Below are 16,833 nucleotides of genomic sequence, written 5' to 3'. Positions count from 1 at the left end.
TTACAAGTGCCAGGGCAGCCATTCTTGTTTTTAGTATAGTGATGATCATCATCATAGCGGTTATCATCATCATCAACATTACAATTATTATCATTATTTTTATTATTGACTATTTTTACCAGAAAAGAAAAAGGAGAAAGATCTCAAAATAGAAGAACCTTCTTATCTCTGACGTATTCAGTCATACTTAAAAGAGAGTCAAATTACTTTGTCTAAATATGTCTTTGTCCTTTTCCTCTGTCTTTTGTGTCTGCTTCTATGGAAGTCTAGCGCGCAAAGTTTATGGCGTCAACAGAGCACTCATTTAGGTAGCAGCCTGACAAAATAACAGGAAGGGATTTCTTGGGATTTATTTGTGATTTCTCCATTGCGGTCTAGCATTATTTATAATTTCAGAGGATATCACAGGATACTATGTACTTTCCCGTGGACACCACTGACTTTAATACACTTTGTAAATCAAAAGCTTCTTTTTTCAATTCTAATTCATTTGATATACGTTAAGCTCTCTTACCGACATAAAAAAAAGGGGTAATAAAATCAGAGAGTTTCAAAAACAAGTGGGACCTTGATAATTCGAAAGTATGATTTTATTTTGTATGTTAACAGCAAAAAAACGCACACCTATGATTTCACAAACGCAGACCAAACAAAATGGCAACAAAAGAAAAACATTTGAACCATTTTTTATGCTGGTTTTAATAGCGTGTTCGTCACGTTCTGTCTTTGTATTTCGTGTGGATAATGACACAGAAAAGGAATTTCAGCCGAGGCAATTGTGGTAAATGCGGATTTCCAACCCACAACGTTTACTCGTGACGTCTAAAGCTATATACATGATCGGTATGACGTCTTGAAAAAGCTATAAACAGTGGGAAAGAAAGAAGGTCAATGTTATTCTAAAGAGATTAATTAAAAAATGAGGACCAAGAAAATTATAATTCGCTATTTTGATCACGTTACTAAAACGGTGAGTAAAATGTTGAGAGAAACCGGAAAACAGAGTAACAACGAAACTGAAATGCAAACAACTGCTGTCAAGAGTTAAGCTTAAATACTTCAGTTTCATTTATTCCCAGATGGCAATTACCCAGCCCACGCATGCCAAGACTGAAAAGCCTTTAAGTGCAGCTCCAAGAAAACAACACTATGAGCTGCGCTTAGGAGAGAAAAAAGAAAACAAACACAGAAACAGTACTTTTGTCCGGTGAAAGCTTGAAAATCAAGGTGTTGAAAGTTAGAAATTGCATATTCAAGTTTGCTCCGTTTTTGAAAAATTCCGTGTCTCCAGGTTCTAATTGAAACCATTTGATTAACCTTAAGTAAAAATTAAAAAAACTGTTAGCTTTTGAGAGGTTTATAGGTCTATAAGAGGTCTCTAAGTCTATCGCAGAGAAGTTGTTCCGACAGGGCGGATTTAAAATCTATACCGTTTATTTAAATTTAAAGCCAGAACACGCTTTACAGCATCAACGAAGAAAAAACACTCTCTTTCAGATTATTCATTTATTCAATCGAGGACGCAGAAATAAGATTAGAATTAAACCAAGGGACAACACAGCTGGGTATCTTGCAGGTATGACGGACGAACTTGAAAAGAACATGATTTGTAACATGCGCCATTTTTGGTCACTAATTTTAGGGCACGACCTTTCGTCGCCTAAAGGAATTAAGAGTCCGGGGCAAAAACAGATCGATTTCTCGGCAAGTATCACGTATGTTGGCTTGCAAGTTTTCAAATTGATCTAGGTAGTTTTACCTATTATCTCCATTTCAGCTTTATGATTTTATAACCTCAATATTCAGTAAGTAAATTGGAGTACGGTATTGCCAGCTTCCTGCAACCATCACCTCCTGTAAAAACGTACAAATCGTTATAAACTTGCTCATCAATTTCTAGGTACGTCGAAAAAAAGGGACAGATTGTCTGAACTTGCTTTTTTAAACCCATATTTTGATATAATCTAAAATGGTTAAATATATAGTCGAAAATGGTTAAAAGGGGCACACTTTCAGCCATCTTTAATTTCATTCTACCTTGGTGCTGTGACTCATGGTAAAGCATTCGATGACATAAAATGTGTCTTTACACTGTATCTGGAAATTTCTGATATTACTCTAAGTGGCCTTTTTTAAAGTTAGAACAGGCCACATCGTGCTAGAAGATACTGGGAAAAAGAAATATTCTCCCAGATTGTCTTAACTGGAGCTCTTCGTGGAGCTCTCGCAAATTACATTTGCAGTAATGGAGCAAAATGCCAAGGGTAGCGATTAAATGTTTTCTCTTGAAATTGCATCCAATTTTTATTCGACCAAAATGATCAAATTATAGAAATGAATATTGAAGGGAATGTTGCAGGTAGTTATTAGGCAACCGCCATCGCTTACATTTTTATTTATTCCTGTGCGAAGAGTTAGGATTGTTCACTTGCATTTTTTCCCCAAAACTCGAATACATCAGACTTTTAATGTTGTACCCTTTTTTCGCAAAAAAATTCAGGCGAATAGGTCGAATGATTTATCATATTTGGTAAAATTTTAACAGAAGCTGAATATTTTGCATTGTTTTTTCCTTTCAATAGGCCAGCGGTGTTATCAGAGACTTTTTCAATGATGGCGCGTTGTTAATAATTAACAACAGTTTACACACAATTATAATTTACTGAAGAGTTAAGGCAGGAAATAAAATCCAATAGACAAAAGTAAAACAACGATATGTGTGAGAAAGACGTTTATGTTATATTGATCTGCTTGCGACTTCTTTACAAGATCTGTACGTTTATGAAATACTATAGTGCCTACTTTACAAGCAGACCTATTTATAGGCGACTTTCCTAAATAGTAATGCTTACATCGGGAGATAATGTCAGCAAAAATTTATCTTTAGACTGAATCTAGAAGCAAATAACACTTTGGCTGAAACAATGCGAACATTAAAATTTCTTTAGACTGGCACCCCTTCGAAATAGAAAGAATACACAACAAAACGCCAATTTATTTTTTGGATTTAAAACCGATGGGTACATTAGCCCTAATCTTAAAGGGGAACAACCTCGCTGCCGTGAAGTTCTACACACGCCTAAGATGTTAAGTGACACTATCTCAATTTATTATCCAACTACACCTAGACGAGTACAAATAACGCCATAGACGAGTACAAATATCACGCGGTATTTGTACTCGTCTATTCTAGAGTACCGGTTAAACATGTTTTCTCGCATCGCGCAAGCGAAGAATTGGATTGTAGTTACGAAAAAAAATCAAATGGCGGACAATTTGAATCATATTTCCGACGACGAAGAGTCAGAATGGCTGGCAAATATAGATCCAAGTTCATTAGATGAATCGAACCAAGAAAAACAGCTTGACGACCAGAAAATTTCTTCATTTAATGAAGAAAATAGAAACACCAACACAACGACGCGCCAATTCCGTTCCGTTTCGCAACTTCTGTCACGCACTCCCCGTAGATAAATATCCGCAAAATTCGTCCGCACTGAAATAACAGTTTGGCGTGTTGGATAATAAATAACTTATTAGACGTTTTGTTGTGTAGTATCGCTGAGTATTTTTACTCGTTATTTGTATTTTGACTCGCCCTAAGTGGCGCTTTTTGGAAACGACTAAGATTTATAGGAAAATGGAAAGGGTCATTAATAGTTAGAATCATGGGAATTACCTTTGAAAATTTTCCCATTTCATAACCTGAAAGTTTTAAAGAATTTTTACCCGTGGAAAGTTTTGATTGTTCCACAAAACAGACTGTCGATGAAGTGTAGTAGATTGATTGTGCCTTCACCACGGAGGTTTCTTAGAAAGGCTTGACCTTTTAGACGACAGTAAGAGGCTTGGGGAAAGATGGTTGTAGAGAAACTACAAATAGCACGACCAAAAATGTTTTTCATTTAAACCAGGTGGATGTCTAATCTTCAAGCACTTGAGCGAAAACTGACGTCAAATGCAAAACCACAAGAAAGACAATTAGAGTACAAGGTAACGAGATTATATCATGCTGATCACGCTCTGTACGACTTGATCAATAAAATAAATTATGAATGATAATAAAAATTCAGACGACGAAATCGTGCAGTTCATCATGAAATGTTCGTTTACTTAACTGTTGTTGAGAACTCATGTTCACAGTCATGTGTGACGCTGATGACCAACTAGGTCCCATTTAATAATCAGTTGGTTGGTGATTAAGTGATGAGAGACGGTCAAGAATTCAGACTGATATCTCGAAGATGTTTATGATGCCAATGAAGATTATATTTATCTTTTTTCGTTTTGTGTCGTTGAACAAAACAACACGATCATGTTTTACAAGGAACTGGTTAGAAAGTTATTTGAACTCTAATTTAGACTATTGTGTTCGTTTTTACGGCATCGTAGGGGATGACGCCCTATTGCCTCTGAATAATCGGCAAGAAAAGGACACAGAAAATATCCATTTTTTAGTCTAATTTTGAAAACCAATTCTGTGTTAAATACGTTTGTTGTTGCGTCTCGCTATTACTTAGGTATCTTTCATCTTTCACAAAACCATCTCTTCGACTTCAATTTGTTTCTCAAATATTATCAATCAACGGGATGCCAGTAATAAGAAAGTTTTGTCTTCGAAAAGCCTCAAGTTTTCCTTAAACAACTTTTTATGAACGTTTCATTTTCTTCTGAATTTTTTCGCTGAACAACGGTTGCTTCTTGTGTTTACCTTCACAGTTTTAGGCGGGAATTTGGCGCGCGACCGACCAAAAGTAATCCCTTGCGCATGCTGTACATTTGTACGCTGTGTTGGTCGGAAACCAAGCAAAACCAGTTGATCGCGGGCTCTTATAAACAGCCTTAAAGAGGAATTGACATGAAATGTTATTTTTTCTCGTGTACACTCGAGTTAAATTTTATTGGCTAAAATGTGCACATCCTAATAATACCCCACGTTTTTACTCTTCTTGACGAGTTACATTAAGATTTACTTCCTTATAAATCTTAAATTATTACTGAATGGGTAATAAGTGAAACTTTACCACGGTACTAATCGGGAATACGTAATCAAATTGCAGTTTTCAGACCAAAAACTCGATCATATTTTAGAGAACCGACCAAACTTATGTTTATAGGGGGATGCAAACCAAAAAGTTATCATTTGAAGCACTTTTCCTGTTTGAAAATATATGGGGCGCAAAAATTTCACCCCTACTTCTGATTGGCCGGGTAATAAAGCCCAGCTTGTTTTTAGACAATATAGGGGAATTGAGACGCTTCTGGGTTATTAGCTTCTGTCTTAACATATTAAAACATTTTCATATTTTTCACCCAAGGATCGTGATGAAATCAAACATTTCGTGTTAGGGTAATTTGGTAATCAGTATTGAAGTGGTCTGAAGAATTTTGTTCCATACCACAGACACAGCCATTTAAGTGTGGCAGATTACTGAGCGCATTTGTTCAAAAATTTATTTAACAAGTGTTACATAAATTCTAGTTTTAAGATTTAGATTACCTATTCTGCAACTAAATAAGTTAGCAGAAAAGTTACGGATAGAAATCTGTCAGGGAAGAGCAATCAGGAAGAAAAGGACATAGATTTTTTTAATTTGGCCTAATTTTGAGTCCCAATTCTTTGTTTCATACGTTTGCTGTTGCATCCCGTTGTTTCTTGGATATCTTTAATTTTTCCGTCGACGCAAAACCAACACTACACTTTCCATTCGTCTCAAGGTCCTATCGATTTTTATTAATCCCTAAAGGAGATAATCGTTCAGTTACGCATGAAAATGCATGGGCTAGTGAAGTCATTTGAAATACAATACTGATAACATAACATAACATAATCTTTATTTCTTAAGATAAAATCACATATCCTAAGTTACAACATCAACTCACAAGGGAAAATATGATGTTGATCTATTTAGCTACAAAATTTGTTATTTTCTTCAAAAAGCAGGTTTTAGTTGTTCAAACTATTCATTTGTCATGACATTTTGCAGACTTCAATAATGTTCAATAAGAGTGGTATTTCCAAAATATCTTTGAATTTGAATAGCTTAGCTCTTTTTCTAGGAAGCCAAGACGCAGATTGTCCACAATTCTTACTTCATTCTAAGTCCTTAACCTTGTCCGTATGCTGGTAACTAGAGAAGAGACAGTCTTAAGAAAACGGAATTTTGGAAACAAAAATTGTAGAATGAATTTACGATCTAAGTCAAACTTGACGATGTCTCTCGTAGACAATTTTGAACAGGTAAAATAAATCCATCGTCAGTAACCGAGACAAGCGAAGCGACAAGGAGTACTTTATGTCGCTTTGGTTGAATGATTGGTAAACGACAAGGATATTACGTGTTCATTTGTAGTAGACAAGATAGTTTAGCTGTTACTATTCTTGAGAAGATAATGAGCCGGACCTTCGGAGTTCGAAGCGTTTTTTATTCTGTTTTATTTCTGACTGTTTTTTAATCAAAACTGTCACTTATTCACTTCAGACCCTGCGTCATTGCTCGGGTTAAGGTCTATTCAGTCACGAAGGAGCCGTCAAATAATAAAATGACGTAAGGATGAAGTGTATTACATCATTTGCAATACGCTGCATAATTTATGTAACCATCCCCAGTGCTTTTTTTTCAGTTCAAAGTCCGACTGAGGAGCAGTGACTTGTGTTTTATGTTATGCGAGGAATTATTTTTACATCAGGGACGCCCAAAACGTGTGCGCACTAAAATGCACCCACTGTTCAGATCTGTTCATGGTAGACCCACGCGGAGGAAGCTTTGGAGCGTCAGCTTGGTCTATGCCGGAACTCAACGCGAAGTAAACTGAAATGCGCGTATGGCTTCAAGCGAAATTCAAACGAACTCAAAGCAACTGAAATGTTCTCTGGAGAAAATCCAAGCACTAAAGTCCTGCACATTCAGGTACTTAGCTGAGGACGTCTTTGACAACTAAACATAACCTATCCCGACGAACAACAGATGAGGTATTGTGCCTCGAAGAGATCACGAGCTTACGCACATTTGAATTCTTGGAGTGAAGACATAATCTCAAAAACAAATGACCATAAAGATAAGTCGTGCATTTCTTTCATTCTTTTGTCTCATGTTATTTAGTAATTTCTGTTATGGTTATGTTTTGTTTTCTACGAACGAAAACATAGATTATGTAATAAAGCTTTCAGCGAACGAGATTGTTTTGGTCTCTTGAACGGTTTTGCTAGTTATGGAACGGGTAACACCGTTGCAATATCATCTCTATTGTGAGAGTGGAGACTTAAGTTTGCCATTTGATGTATTGCAAAAATCCGTGCTGATATCTTTAGTTTGTAACGGTTGTAAAAAGGAGTCGATTTCATGCTGGTCTAGATGTGAAGGTCTGCTTCGTTCGCGGACACGATCGATAACTGATCACATTGGTGTACCAAGACTATAAAGAGGGTTGTCAACAGAATTACAGAGGCCGATATTTTTGAACATGTACACCACCAACAGATTCAGTTCAGTCCAAATCTTACTGGCAGAATCCATGAAATTTTGTAGCGCTTGCTAATTGCTCCTCAATATTTGAGCACAGATGCCGCCACAATTCGTTCGTTACGCTTATTGGTTGCACCATCTTGAATTTTTTCAACAGCAAATGGTACAAAACATTTTACTCTTATGTTGAAAGTTCGTTTGCTACGTCCCATTCTCAAAGAAATTGTTGTGATACTGAAATGCAACTATGAACTCTCGAAATAAAAAAATTTAACCAAAACCTAAACGTTCTTTAACTTGTCGATCGAACTAACCCAAGAGTTATGATACGGACTATTTTACACTCAAGATGTAAATATAAGTTCTTTACACTATATGTCATACATCTGTTGTAATTGGTTCTGAGAACTTGGTTTGATATCCAGTCAATATAATGTTTTCCTTACTTATCATTAGCTTTCTGTTTGAACAAATATATGGATAATGAAATTGGTTTCTCCTGGGAGGTAAAAGTTCGATAGATGATGAAATGGTTAGGACCTCCTTTCATTTAAGATACTGTTGTGTTTTCCAATAATAGAATCGCGTAGCTACTGGAAACAACTAACACTGAATGCAATAAATCTGTAATCATGGGTTCTACATTTACCCATGGATGCTAAAAATAGTTTGAGTTTGATGTTTAATTTCGAATGCGACTGATAGCGAGGGAAACCATTAGTAGCCAACAAATAGAAGGCTATTATGCACTTATTTGCTGCAAGTGCACAAACTTTTTTGTACATATTGTTTGTATGCTATAAAGTTTATCAATCTATGACAGTGTTTGTTTATAATAGCATTGATCATAATTCGGGGAAAGTTGGCTTCCACACGTATTGACATTGAGACGTGTGAAAACCAATTAAAACTCAACTGGTTTTGTCTGAAAGCTCTTGGCAAATCGACCTCATATAAGGAGGTTTTCACTTTTTTTCCATTTTTTAGATAAATTTATACCCGATGTTATTTACGGTCAATTGATCTAATTAGTCATTTTTCTCATCATTTATTTTCTTGGCTTGCGCTATAAATTGCCAACTAATGTCAATCTTTTTCTATTATTGGTACTTATGTTGGGAATTAGTGAATGTAAGAAAAGAGTTTACATTTTTATGTTACCATCTGTTGTTAATTGGTAATTCCCGAAGGCTGTGTACATCTTTTGTTTGTTTGTTTTGTGAGTTGATGACTGCCACAGAATGTGTTGTATGTTTGCCTTCCGGTGCATCTGCACTGAATGTCCTGTTGTTGGCTTGTTGTTTGCCTCTGATTTGAAAATAGAAATTGTGTCAAGACATAGCGAGTAAGACGTTGTTGATCGCTGATGCCTGCAACCAGCAACCGGTTCATGTTTCTTCTCCAAATTCCTCTTTGGCCCATGGATGGACTTTGAAGGGATTGATGAGACGAATCATAAGCACGGAACACCTCAAACTTCGCAAACAGCAAGCATAATATGCTACTAGTCAGACGTCCTCCATGTCCGATCACTCAGAAAGCTCCGCCAAAACATGACCTACCGAACCAATCAGCCGACCAATCAGCCAGTTAATATTATGTTTCCTTTAGAAATACAAAGCTATTGAAAACCCTAAATAATAACTCCTTCATATTGTATGAATCTTAAAGGTCTCAAGATCAAGTACTTAAACCATCCAAATCGTTGAAATTTCCAAATTCTGCAGAAGATGATAAATAGCAAATTTGCCCGCCATATTGAAAATCACCTAAGGTATGCATGACGACAATAATATTAAGAATATACACGTAGCAAGGTGCCTTATTCCTCGCACATTTACTATCGTTTACCTATCTATAACGTCATTTAACGCTTCTGTGCTGGATGAAGACACGAAGGATTGAAAAAGATGAAGCGGAAAAAACATCTAAAACATCCTTCGTATGACTCCAATTAGCCAATAGTTACTTTTTCTTCAGACTACATATAATAAGCCCTAAATGGGTGATCTTCATCTTAAGATGGAGGCTTTTCCCTCAAAATATCTCATTGACATACACTATTATACTTTACTTAATAGAGGACGCTTATCCAAAGGACGATTCAGTTCCAGAGCCGTTTAGTGCAAATGATTCCTAAGTGCCAGTAATCTCAGCAAGTTTGTTCAAATAATTAGTCATAGATTTGAGCCGCTGATCTGGATTAGCTGAGTACACGAATACCTTCTATGAATTTGCAACCTCATTAAAAAGAAATTGCAATACAGTCATTTCAAAGTGTCTGTGGTCTTAAGCTGTTTGAAGTGATATCAGATATCAGGGAAGGCGGGTCCAATTTGGTAACAATAGCCGTTGTTGGATACGGGTCAACTTCCGGGTGGGATCAACTTCTGGCCAGCAGTCTGTGCAACTGAAGTTAAGATTTTCCCTTTGAGAAGCTTGGGTTCATGGCTATGACAACGCACGCGCATAAGCCAAACTGGATATGTGGTGACGTCGACAAGAATTCCAAAATGGCGCCTACTCTAACCGACACCGTACATTCTCCCTTCTCAGCGTCCTTGTCCTAAAGCACCTTTAGAGGCTTGCTGCGTAACATCGCAAAGCCAGAAGAGCGTAAATGTATGTGTAACTTATGCGTGTGATTCAGTGGTGGAAACTTTTTTAGTTCGGAATGATTCAGTTTCAGTGCGCATATCTTAACGACAAGGCGCCAAGGTACGTAAAAACGTTTTTCAATCTCAGTAGAACTAGCTATCGAAACCTCCGCAAGATTTGCTAGCATCTGATGGTAATTTTGGTCGATTATCCCCTTTTCGCGCACTTTTGCACCCTTAAAGATTCGGCAATAATTTTCGCCACATAACACATCGCTCGAATTGATCATGCCTTGATACACTTTATGCTCTTGCAGTCTAATGGAAAACAAAATTGCCTCAAACCATTAAGATGCCAGTTGTGTGGCAATATGCTGACGCAAACGGGAACATTTCAGATATATATGCAAGACAACGGTACTTCGATTCGAAATGAAGTTTTTTAACTCTATCTTACTGTGAAAACAGAGGTGCTTCTTGCCAAAAGAGTTCTTTCGCTTGAGGAAGAAGAGTCCGCCGTTTTTGGCGCCTCTATAGCTACTTGTTTATCATCATCCGTAAGTTCCTATCGTGCGAGCTTCTATCGTAAATTTCAGGAGATGTCTGTATGGTAAATATTAGTTTTGCTAAATAATAGTTTTATGACTGCATATTACTGAAGGATGTCACAAATGAATGATCCCCAACCAATGCTTATGAGCATTATTCTAAATTTTTTATTTTTATTTTAGAAAATGAAATAGGGATGGTTATAACAAATGCTTAACTAATAAACAATGTTATTTCGAAGTAAATCCATTGCTCTAGTCGGTTACTGTTGAGTTAGACCTTGCTTAATGAGGCCGTATACAAGATTCAAGTAACACAATGAGCTTTGCACTAAAAGATAAAAACTCAACATAATTCTCATCTAATTCCGAACAGTACTGGCCTTTAAATAAACTCGTGGTGCAGTTCCCTAGAGTGTGAAATTTCAAGAACACTTTTGTTTTATACTGAGAAAATATTCCTGATATTGTTTGCATGATACATGATACATGTCTTAAATTGTGGCACTCAAATGGAACTTAGTTTCTTGTTTAAAAAAGTAGGATAATTGGTTCTATTTGAACTTTTCCAGTGCCTCATATCTTAATCTCTGAGTGTAACAAAGAGGTCTGAAAACACTAACAAAGTAAACAGCTTCTGGATAAAATCTTATTCACACACTTCAGTTGTGAATTTAAAATACAAACAATGGCAGGTCGCCATTGGAGATCCTTAATAGATTTACAAAGCCCTCTCAGGTATGGTAGAACATATAACAGAGAAATAATTCGGGTTTTCTAACCAGTGTCCTTAACGTATTATGGTTCAACTTTGATGTAGTTGTTACCTGTTCAGTTTCGCCGGTATAATGATTGGCAGGCCTCTTTCGATTAAAGTTGCGAGTAATCACAGAGTTTTCCACCGGTTAAGCGGTTAGAAATATAACTGAACCACCAGACTGAATATCTTCTCTTATGAGAAACGTAGATTCATGAAAGACTTTCCATTTATAACATACTGGCGTTTGAACCCTGTTCATTGAAAAATATGTCTTATTTGACCATATTCCCTTCGATCTCGCGAGATATTGACCACATTTACAAAGTTCCACCTTCGGCTCTTATCTCGTATATGCAAACCCCTTTTAAATATATTGCAGCATCTTGAGAAACAGTTAAACGAATCCTTGGAGAATAAAATCTCTTTAATTTGCTTATCTTTACAAAGTCAGAGCAAGTTCAAGCGTTCCACGTCTCTTGAGACTGACGCTGATTCCTTTCGTGGTCAAGCGAATGTTTTCGTTAAGCGTTTCAACCAATCAGGATCGAGAAAAATTGCATCTACAGTCGTGGCTATGGCCCAGACAGATGAAAGTTAGATAGCTGTTGACATCTCGGAAACATCAAAGATATTTCCGACAGGGCCTTGACTGATGAACGAAACCCTTTCTTTCAAGTGCATTTTATGCATTTTAAGATGTATCGGTGAGACCACTCGCCACATTTGTACACGAGATCGTGAGCACCTCTTGTCGGACAAAACTTCGCATATTTACAAGCACTTGCAATCATCAAGGGCCTGTCTTGACTCTTGTGATACTGAATGTCTCACGATCTTAGATTCTGCCGCTTCAAAATACCAAATTAAGATCGAAGAGGCATTGCATATTGAGTGGGAAAAACCCATTCTTAATCAGCAATTGAAGCATCTAGAATTGTCTCTTTCCTTTTAATTATGTTGTTCCTTGGTCTTTTATTTTATCATTTTTATTATTATTATTATTATTTTTTTTGATCTTGTCAAGCGCGCGCTATTTACATTTTTCGCCTATTTAATATTCAAATTGTAACGCAAGCCCTGACACGTAATTTGTAACGTACCTTAATACAAATTCAAATGTACAACCGTGAAAACCTCATTTGCAACTGAAGATGACATGAGAATGTCGAAACATATCTTGTGAATTTAAACTCAAAACTGTCGTTTCTCTTTTGAGAGTTAGATATATTTGCTTTAACTAGAGTTTGTACTGATTGTTTTTGCGTCGGAAACCAGAGTTTCTGACCCCCCTCAGAACAGAATTGAGTCACGGAGTTCCACCATTTCTAGACTCAATACCTTTTTTTTTTTCGTTGTATGGTTTGATCGATTTAACGCAATGATCCATTCATGAAGTCAGAAGATGTAACAGCTTGGTTACAAACGGTGGATGATAATCAGAAAGGAAAATATGTTTACAGATGTTTATCTGCGATAGAATTTTGTATCGATAAACTGCATTGCTATTAGTGTCTTCGCTACTTGAGGTCACGCATAATTTGCAGTCTGAGATCTTTTCAAATAAGCCTGAGAAGACTAGACAACGTCTCGCAGATTTCAATACCATAGTTCTGTGGGTGATAGTTGAATGTCTGGTACTGTTTATTTAACTGTTTTTATCGGTATTGAAATTTTTAGTGAACAACAATAAAAAATTTGTTAATCACGAGCCGGACGCGAGTGATTTCTAAACTCCTAGAGTGTTCTCTCGATATCCCGCGTGGGTTGCGATAGAAAGTGCTTTATATTGCTCTTCTAAACAAACTTTAAATGTTTCAATTTTCTGAGGGTTTGCTGGTGCAATGAAAGACAGGTTTTTAACCGATCAAGGCGCTTGGAGTATGTAAGTTATTTTATAAAGCGTCATTTTGCTTTTTTTTTCAAGGCGTGGTGGAAATTTCCTGCTTTCGACATAATTCAACAACTCAGCGAAAATGATTACCGGACGGCAAACCTCAAGGGAGAAACTTATGCTGGATATGAGCTGTAAACAAATGATGCTCTTAACATTATTATCACTATGATCATTTTTATCATTATTGTTATTATTAATATCATTGTTATTAAGTATGATGCACGATCCGCGCAGTAGAGAGCGCTATTTATGCAATAGCGAAAATCAGACCTGAAAAAAATCAGGGCTGTACGGGATTCGAACCACTGACCTCTGCGATACTAGAGCAGCGCTCTACCAATTGAGCTAACAAGCCAACTGGGAGCAGGCCGTTAAGTTGATTCGTAATAAACCCGTGATGATAAATCAGATACAATGAATATATGAAGTTCATATATTTTGAGCTGCGGTTGTAGATACGTATGATCATCACGGGTTTATTACGAATCAACTTAACAGCCTGCTCCCAGTTGGCTTGTTAGCTCAATTGGTAGAGCGCTGCACTAGTATCGCAGAGGTCGGTGGTTCGAATCCCGTAAAGGCCTGATTTTTTTCAGGTCTGATTTTCGCTATTCCATAAATAGCGCTCTCTACTGCGAGGATCATGCATCATACGTATCTACAACCGCAGTTCAAAATATAGGAGCTTCATATATTCATTGTATATCATTGTTATTATCAGTATTACTATCATTTTTAAATTTTTTCCGTTTCCGTCATCTAAGGCTGCGACCAAACCGATGATCCCAAGGCGCTGGAAGAGTGACCTTTCACTTTACTCGATGGATAAGAATTTCTCAGAATAAATGTTGTTCCTATTGGAGTTGTTTTCTAGATTTCCTGCAATTTGATATATCCAGGAATTTTATTGATTTACTTCTCAATGCTTTTCTTTCAGATCCATGATCACCAACCACTAATGGAACGGCCACTGTTTTCATAAATCAAGTTCGAGCGATTTCACTATCAGTATTATTATGATTATATTATTAATAATATTATCATTGCGATTATTATTCTGATTATTATTATGATAACAATATCAGTTACCACTTTTACTATTATATTATTACATTCTAATTACTATATTTATAACTATTACTGTCTTTGTCATCACTACTATCATTATCATTTTTATTTTCAAAATAGGTACATCATCACCGTTATCATTACTATTAATATTATTATTATTATTACTATTATTATTATTATCACATTCGTGGCAAAGTTATTAAATATTGACTAAGTGAGAAGAGAACTTTTCTCAGCACTAGCGTACTTTTTGTCGACAAGAAGGTTTGATTTCATTTGATCATATGTAAATGGTTTGCGCACTACAAATATTAAACTATTATTATTATTATTATTATTATTATTATTATTATTATGATTATGATTTCTTGAAAACTGTTTAGCAACGAATTGTCGAAGTTGGGATTGCTTCAGATGAATTTTTTTTTGCAGTGACGGCCGCCAGATTTGTTGAAGCCGAAGAGGAATTTATCTAAGAATTGTCACGAAGCAGTGGAAATAAAAAAAAAAATTGAAAAAAAAAGTACAGACAACAAGACCAGAACTTTTGAGCAGTGGTAGAAAGAGGAGACGAGATTAACGCTGCGAAGTGCGTTAATGAAGTGTACTTAATGAATGCGCAACTTCGTTAATGAGATTAAATCTGTGTGGTCATTTCTCATGGAAAATTCATTGGATAAAACCATGCAAAGAAAAAAAAAACAAATCTAGGACAAAAGCGATGACAACTCTTTCGAATGTTCTCGGCGTTCAATTCCGTGAGCTGAGCTGTCTCAATTTTTTTTTCTCACGAGGGTGCTCAGTAACTCTAGCTGCCTTAATTTTATCGAAAAAAATATGATCAATCAACTATATGTAAAAATGTATTGAATGCTCCTGATGGAAAGGGCTTAGTTCACCAGCTAAAGTCCCATCGGAAGCACCAGTCTGGGCTATAGCAAGAGATGCATACGTAAGTTCCTGTGATCCTGACTGATTAATACGCTTAACCAAAACATGGCAGTCAGACTGCTAAAGGAATCACCGTCAGTTGCGCCGGAGAGACGCGAAACGCCCGAACCCATTTTGGGATAATCGAGATAAGCCGAGGAAATTTATGTTCTGGTGGTTCAATTACTTTCGCCATCACTGTTCTGTTCACCTACCGCACCGTGCCCTTTGAATACAACTTTAATCAAAAGAAGTTTGCCAATTCTTGAGCAGGTAATTCTGTGCGACGAAACACAGAGCCTTGGGATTTCTGTTACTTAACTATAGTTAAAGGATACTGGTTAGGGAACCTGACAAACTTGTCAGTTTCTCATAAGTTTAACGGCTAGGTTTCCTAGACCTAACTGTGTACGACCTTCAATAGTAATCAACGGCAGTCGAACTGGCTGGCTTAGAATGAACACTTTCCATGAATTCGGTAAGTCAGAAAGTAAACTCACTAAGAAGGATGTACATGGTAAGAGGGCTCCCAAAATAAACTTGAGCTTCGTTGTTTGTGTCTTTTTTCGCTGGCCGATCTAACCAGCCAACTTTTCTTACTCTAATTGGACGGATGAGCAAGTTATGCCTCAGAGCTGTTAGTAAACACTCTATGAACTTGAGAAAAATTTATGATAGGGCCTCTTGAATTCACCTGGGAATTTTATAATTTCTGTTTAAAATCCAACATAGAAACGTTTGATGAAATTTGTGCAAAATGTATTCACCTTTCAGGTACCTCACCTGACCCCATTTTAGTTATCCGTCGATTGAGAAGATTATGTTCAAAATCATTTTTTAATTATTTTGTAGTAGAGAAAAATGTTTATGACAACCCTCTTCCTTCTCAAGGTGCAAACTTTGCCTCTAACCTATCTTGCTCAGTGGTAATACTGCGGACAGCAAAAGTTAACAAACCTCAAAATTCTAATCGATTGAAAATTGATGAGTGAATTGATTGACTCAAAAACTGAAGCAATTTGCTAAACGAAGCTTACCGTTTAGATTCTCTAATTCATTATGAAACTCTTGTTTTTACAAATGCATGGCATTCTCCGAAAGTAACAAAATGTTGCCAACCAGGGTTCCTATTGAGCTCTAAAATTCACAATAAGATAGTATTAGATTTCGATTTTTAAATTGTCCCAGCACTTTGCACAAGATTAATTCAAACTGAACTCAATCACTTAGAATTTAGGGAACTTCACCATACGTGTAACAAAAAAAAGGGCGAATTATATGGAATTACCTTAAAGTTATGTGAAATTTTTGTCTTCTGAAGGCAAAGTTCGATGACTTTCGAGTTCCTATAGGGCCTCATCTTCTGCTTCGTCTGACTCAACATTAATCAAGTAAAGCAATTATTTATTTGATTATTTGTGATCCCTGGTACTCATTTGTACTTGAGTGATGTGTGTCTTTTTATCAGATAAAAGAAAACTGAATTTACTTCCAAATGAAAACCGTAAATTTAACTCATGCATGAAAGTAGTGGTTGTGGATCATTAATCTGTGAATTCCTCTAGAA

The 16,833-nt window shown here is 36.4% G+C and overlaps 1 protein-coding gene across 4 annotated transcripts in view; it reads left to right on the top strand.

Annotated features, from left to right (window-relative positions):
* Positions 1 to 823: 823 nt before the first annotated feature.
* The window catches only part of LOC148738252 (uncharacterized), a 72,539-nt gene continuing 56,529 nt past the window's right edge, over positions 824 to 16,833 (top strand). For 2 of the 4 annotated variants that reach the window (XR_015997044.1, XR_015997043.1), the window contains exons 1-3: positions 824 to 1,044; positions 3,915 to 3,993; positions 6,625 to 10,184. Coding sequence is in view for 1 of the 4 variants with exons in the window: in XM_088750339.1 (XP_088606465.1) it covers positions 920 to 1,044; positions 3,915 to 3,993; positions 6,691 to 6,816 (330 nt within the window). In the remaining 3 variants the exon portion in view is untranslated. Of the gene's footprint in view, positions 1,045 to 3,765; positions 3,994 to 6,624; positions 10,185 to 10,380; positions 16,689 to 16,833 lie in introns of those variants that run through there. The other 2 variants (XM_088750339.1, XR_015997045.1) reach the window with 2 other exon arrangements.

The sequence above is a fragment of the Stylophora pistillata genome, chromosome 2 (genome assembly GCF_964205215.1).
Source record: "Stylophora pistillata chromosome 2, jaStyPist1.2, whole genome shotgun sequence".
Classification (NCBI taxonomy): Eukaryota; Metazoa; Cnidaria; class Anthozoa; order Scleractinia; family Pocilloporidae; genus Stylophora; species Stylophora pistillata.
Note: the sequence above shows the minus strand (reverse complement) of the source record. Positions and strands in the feature narration are given on the sequence as shown.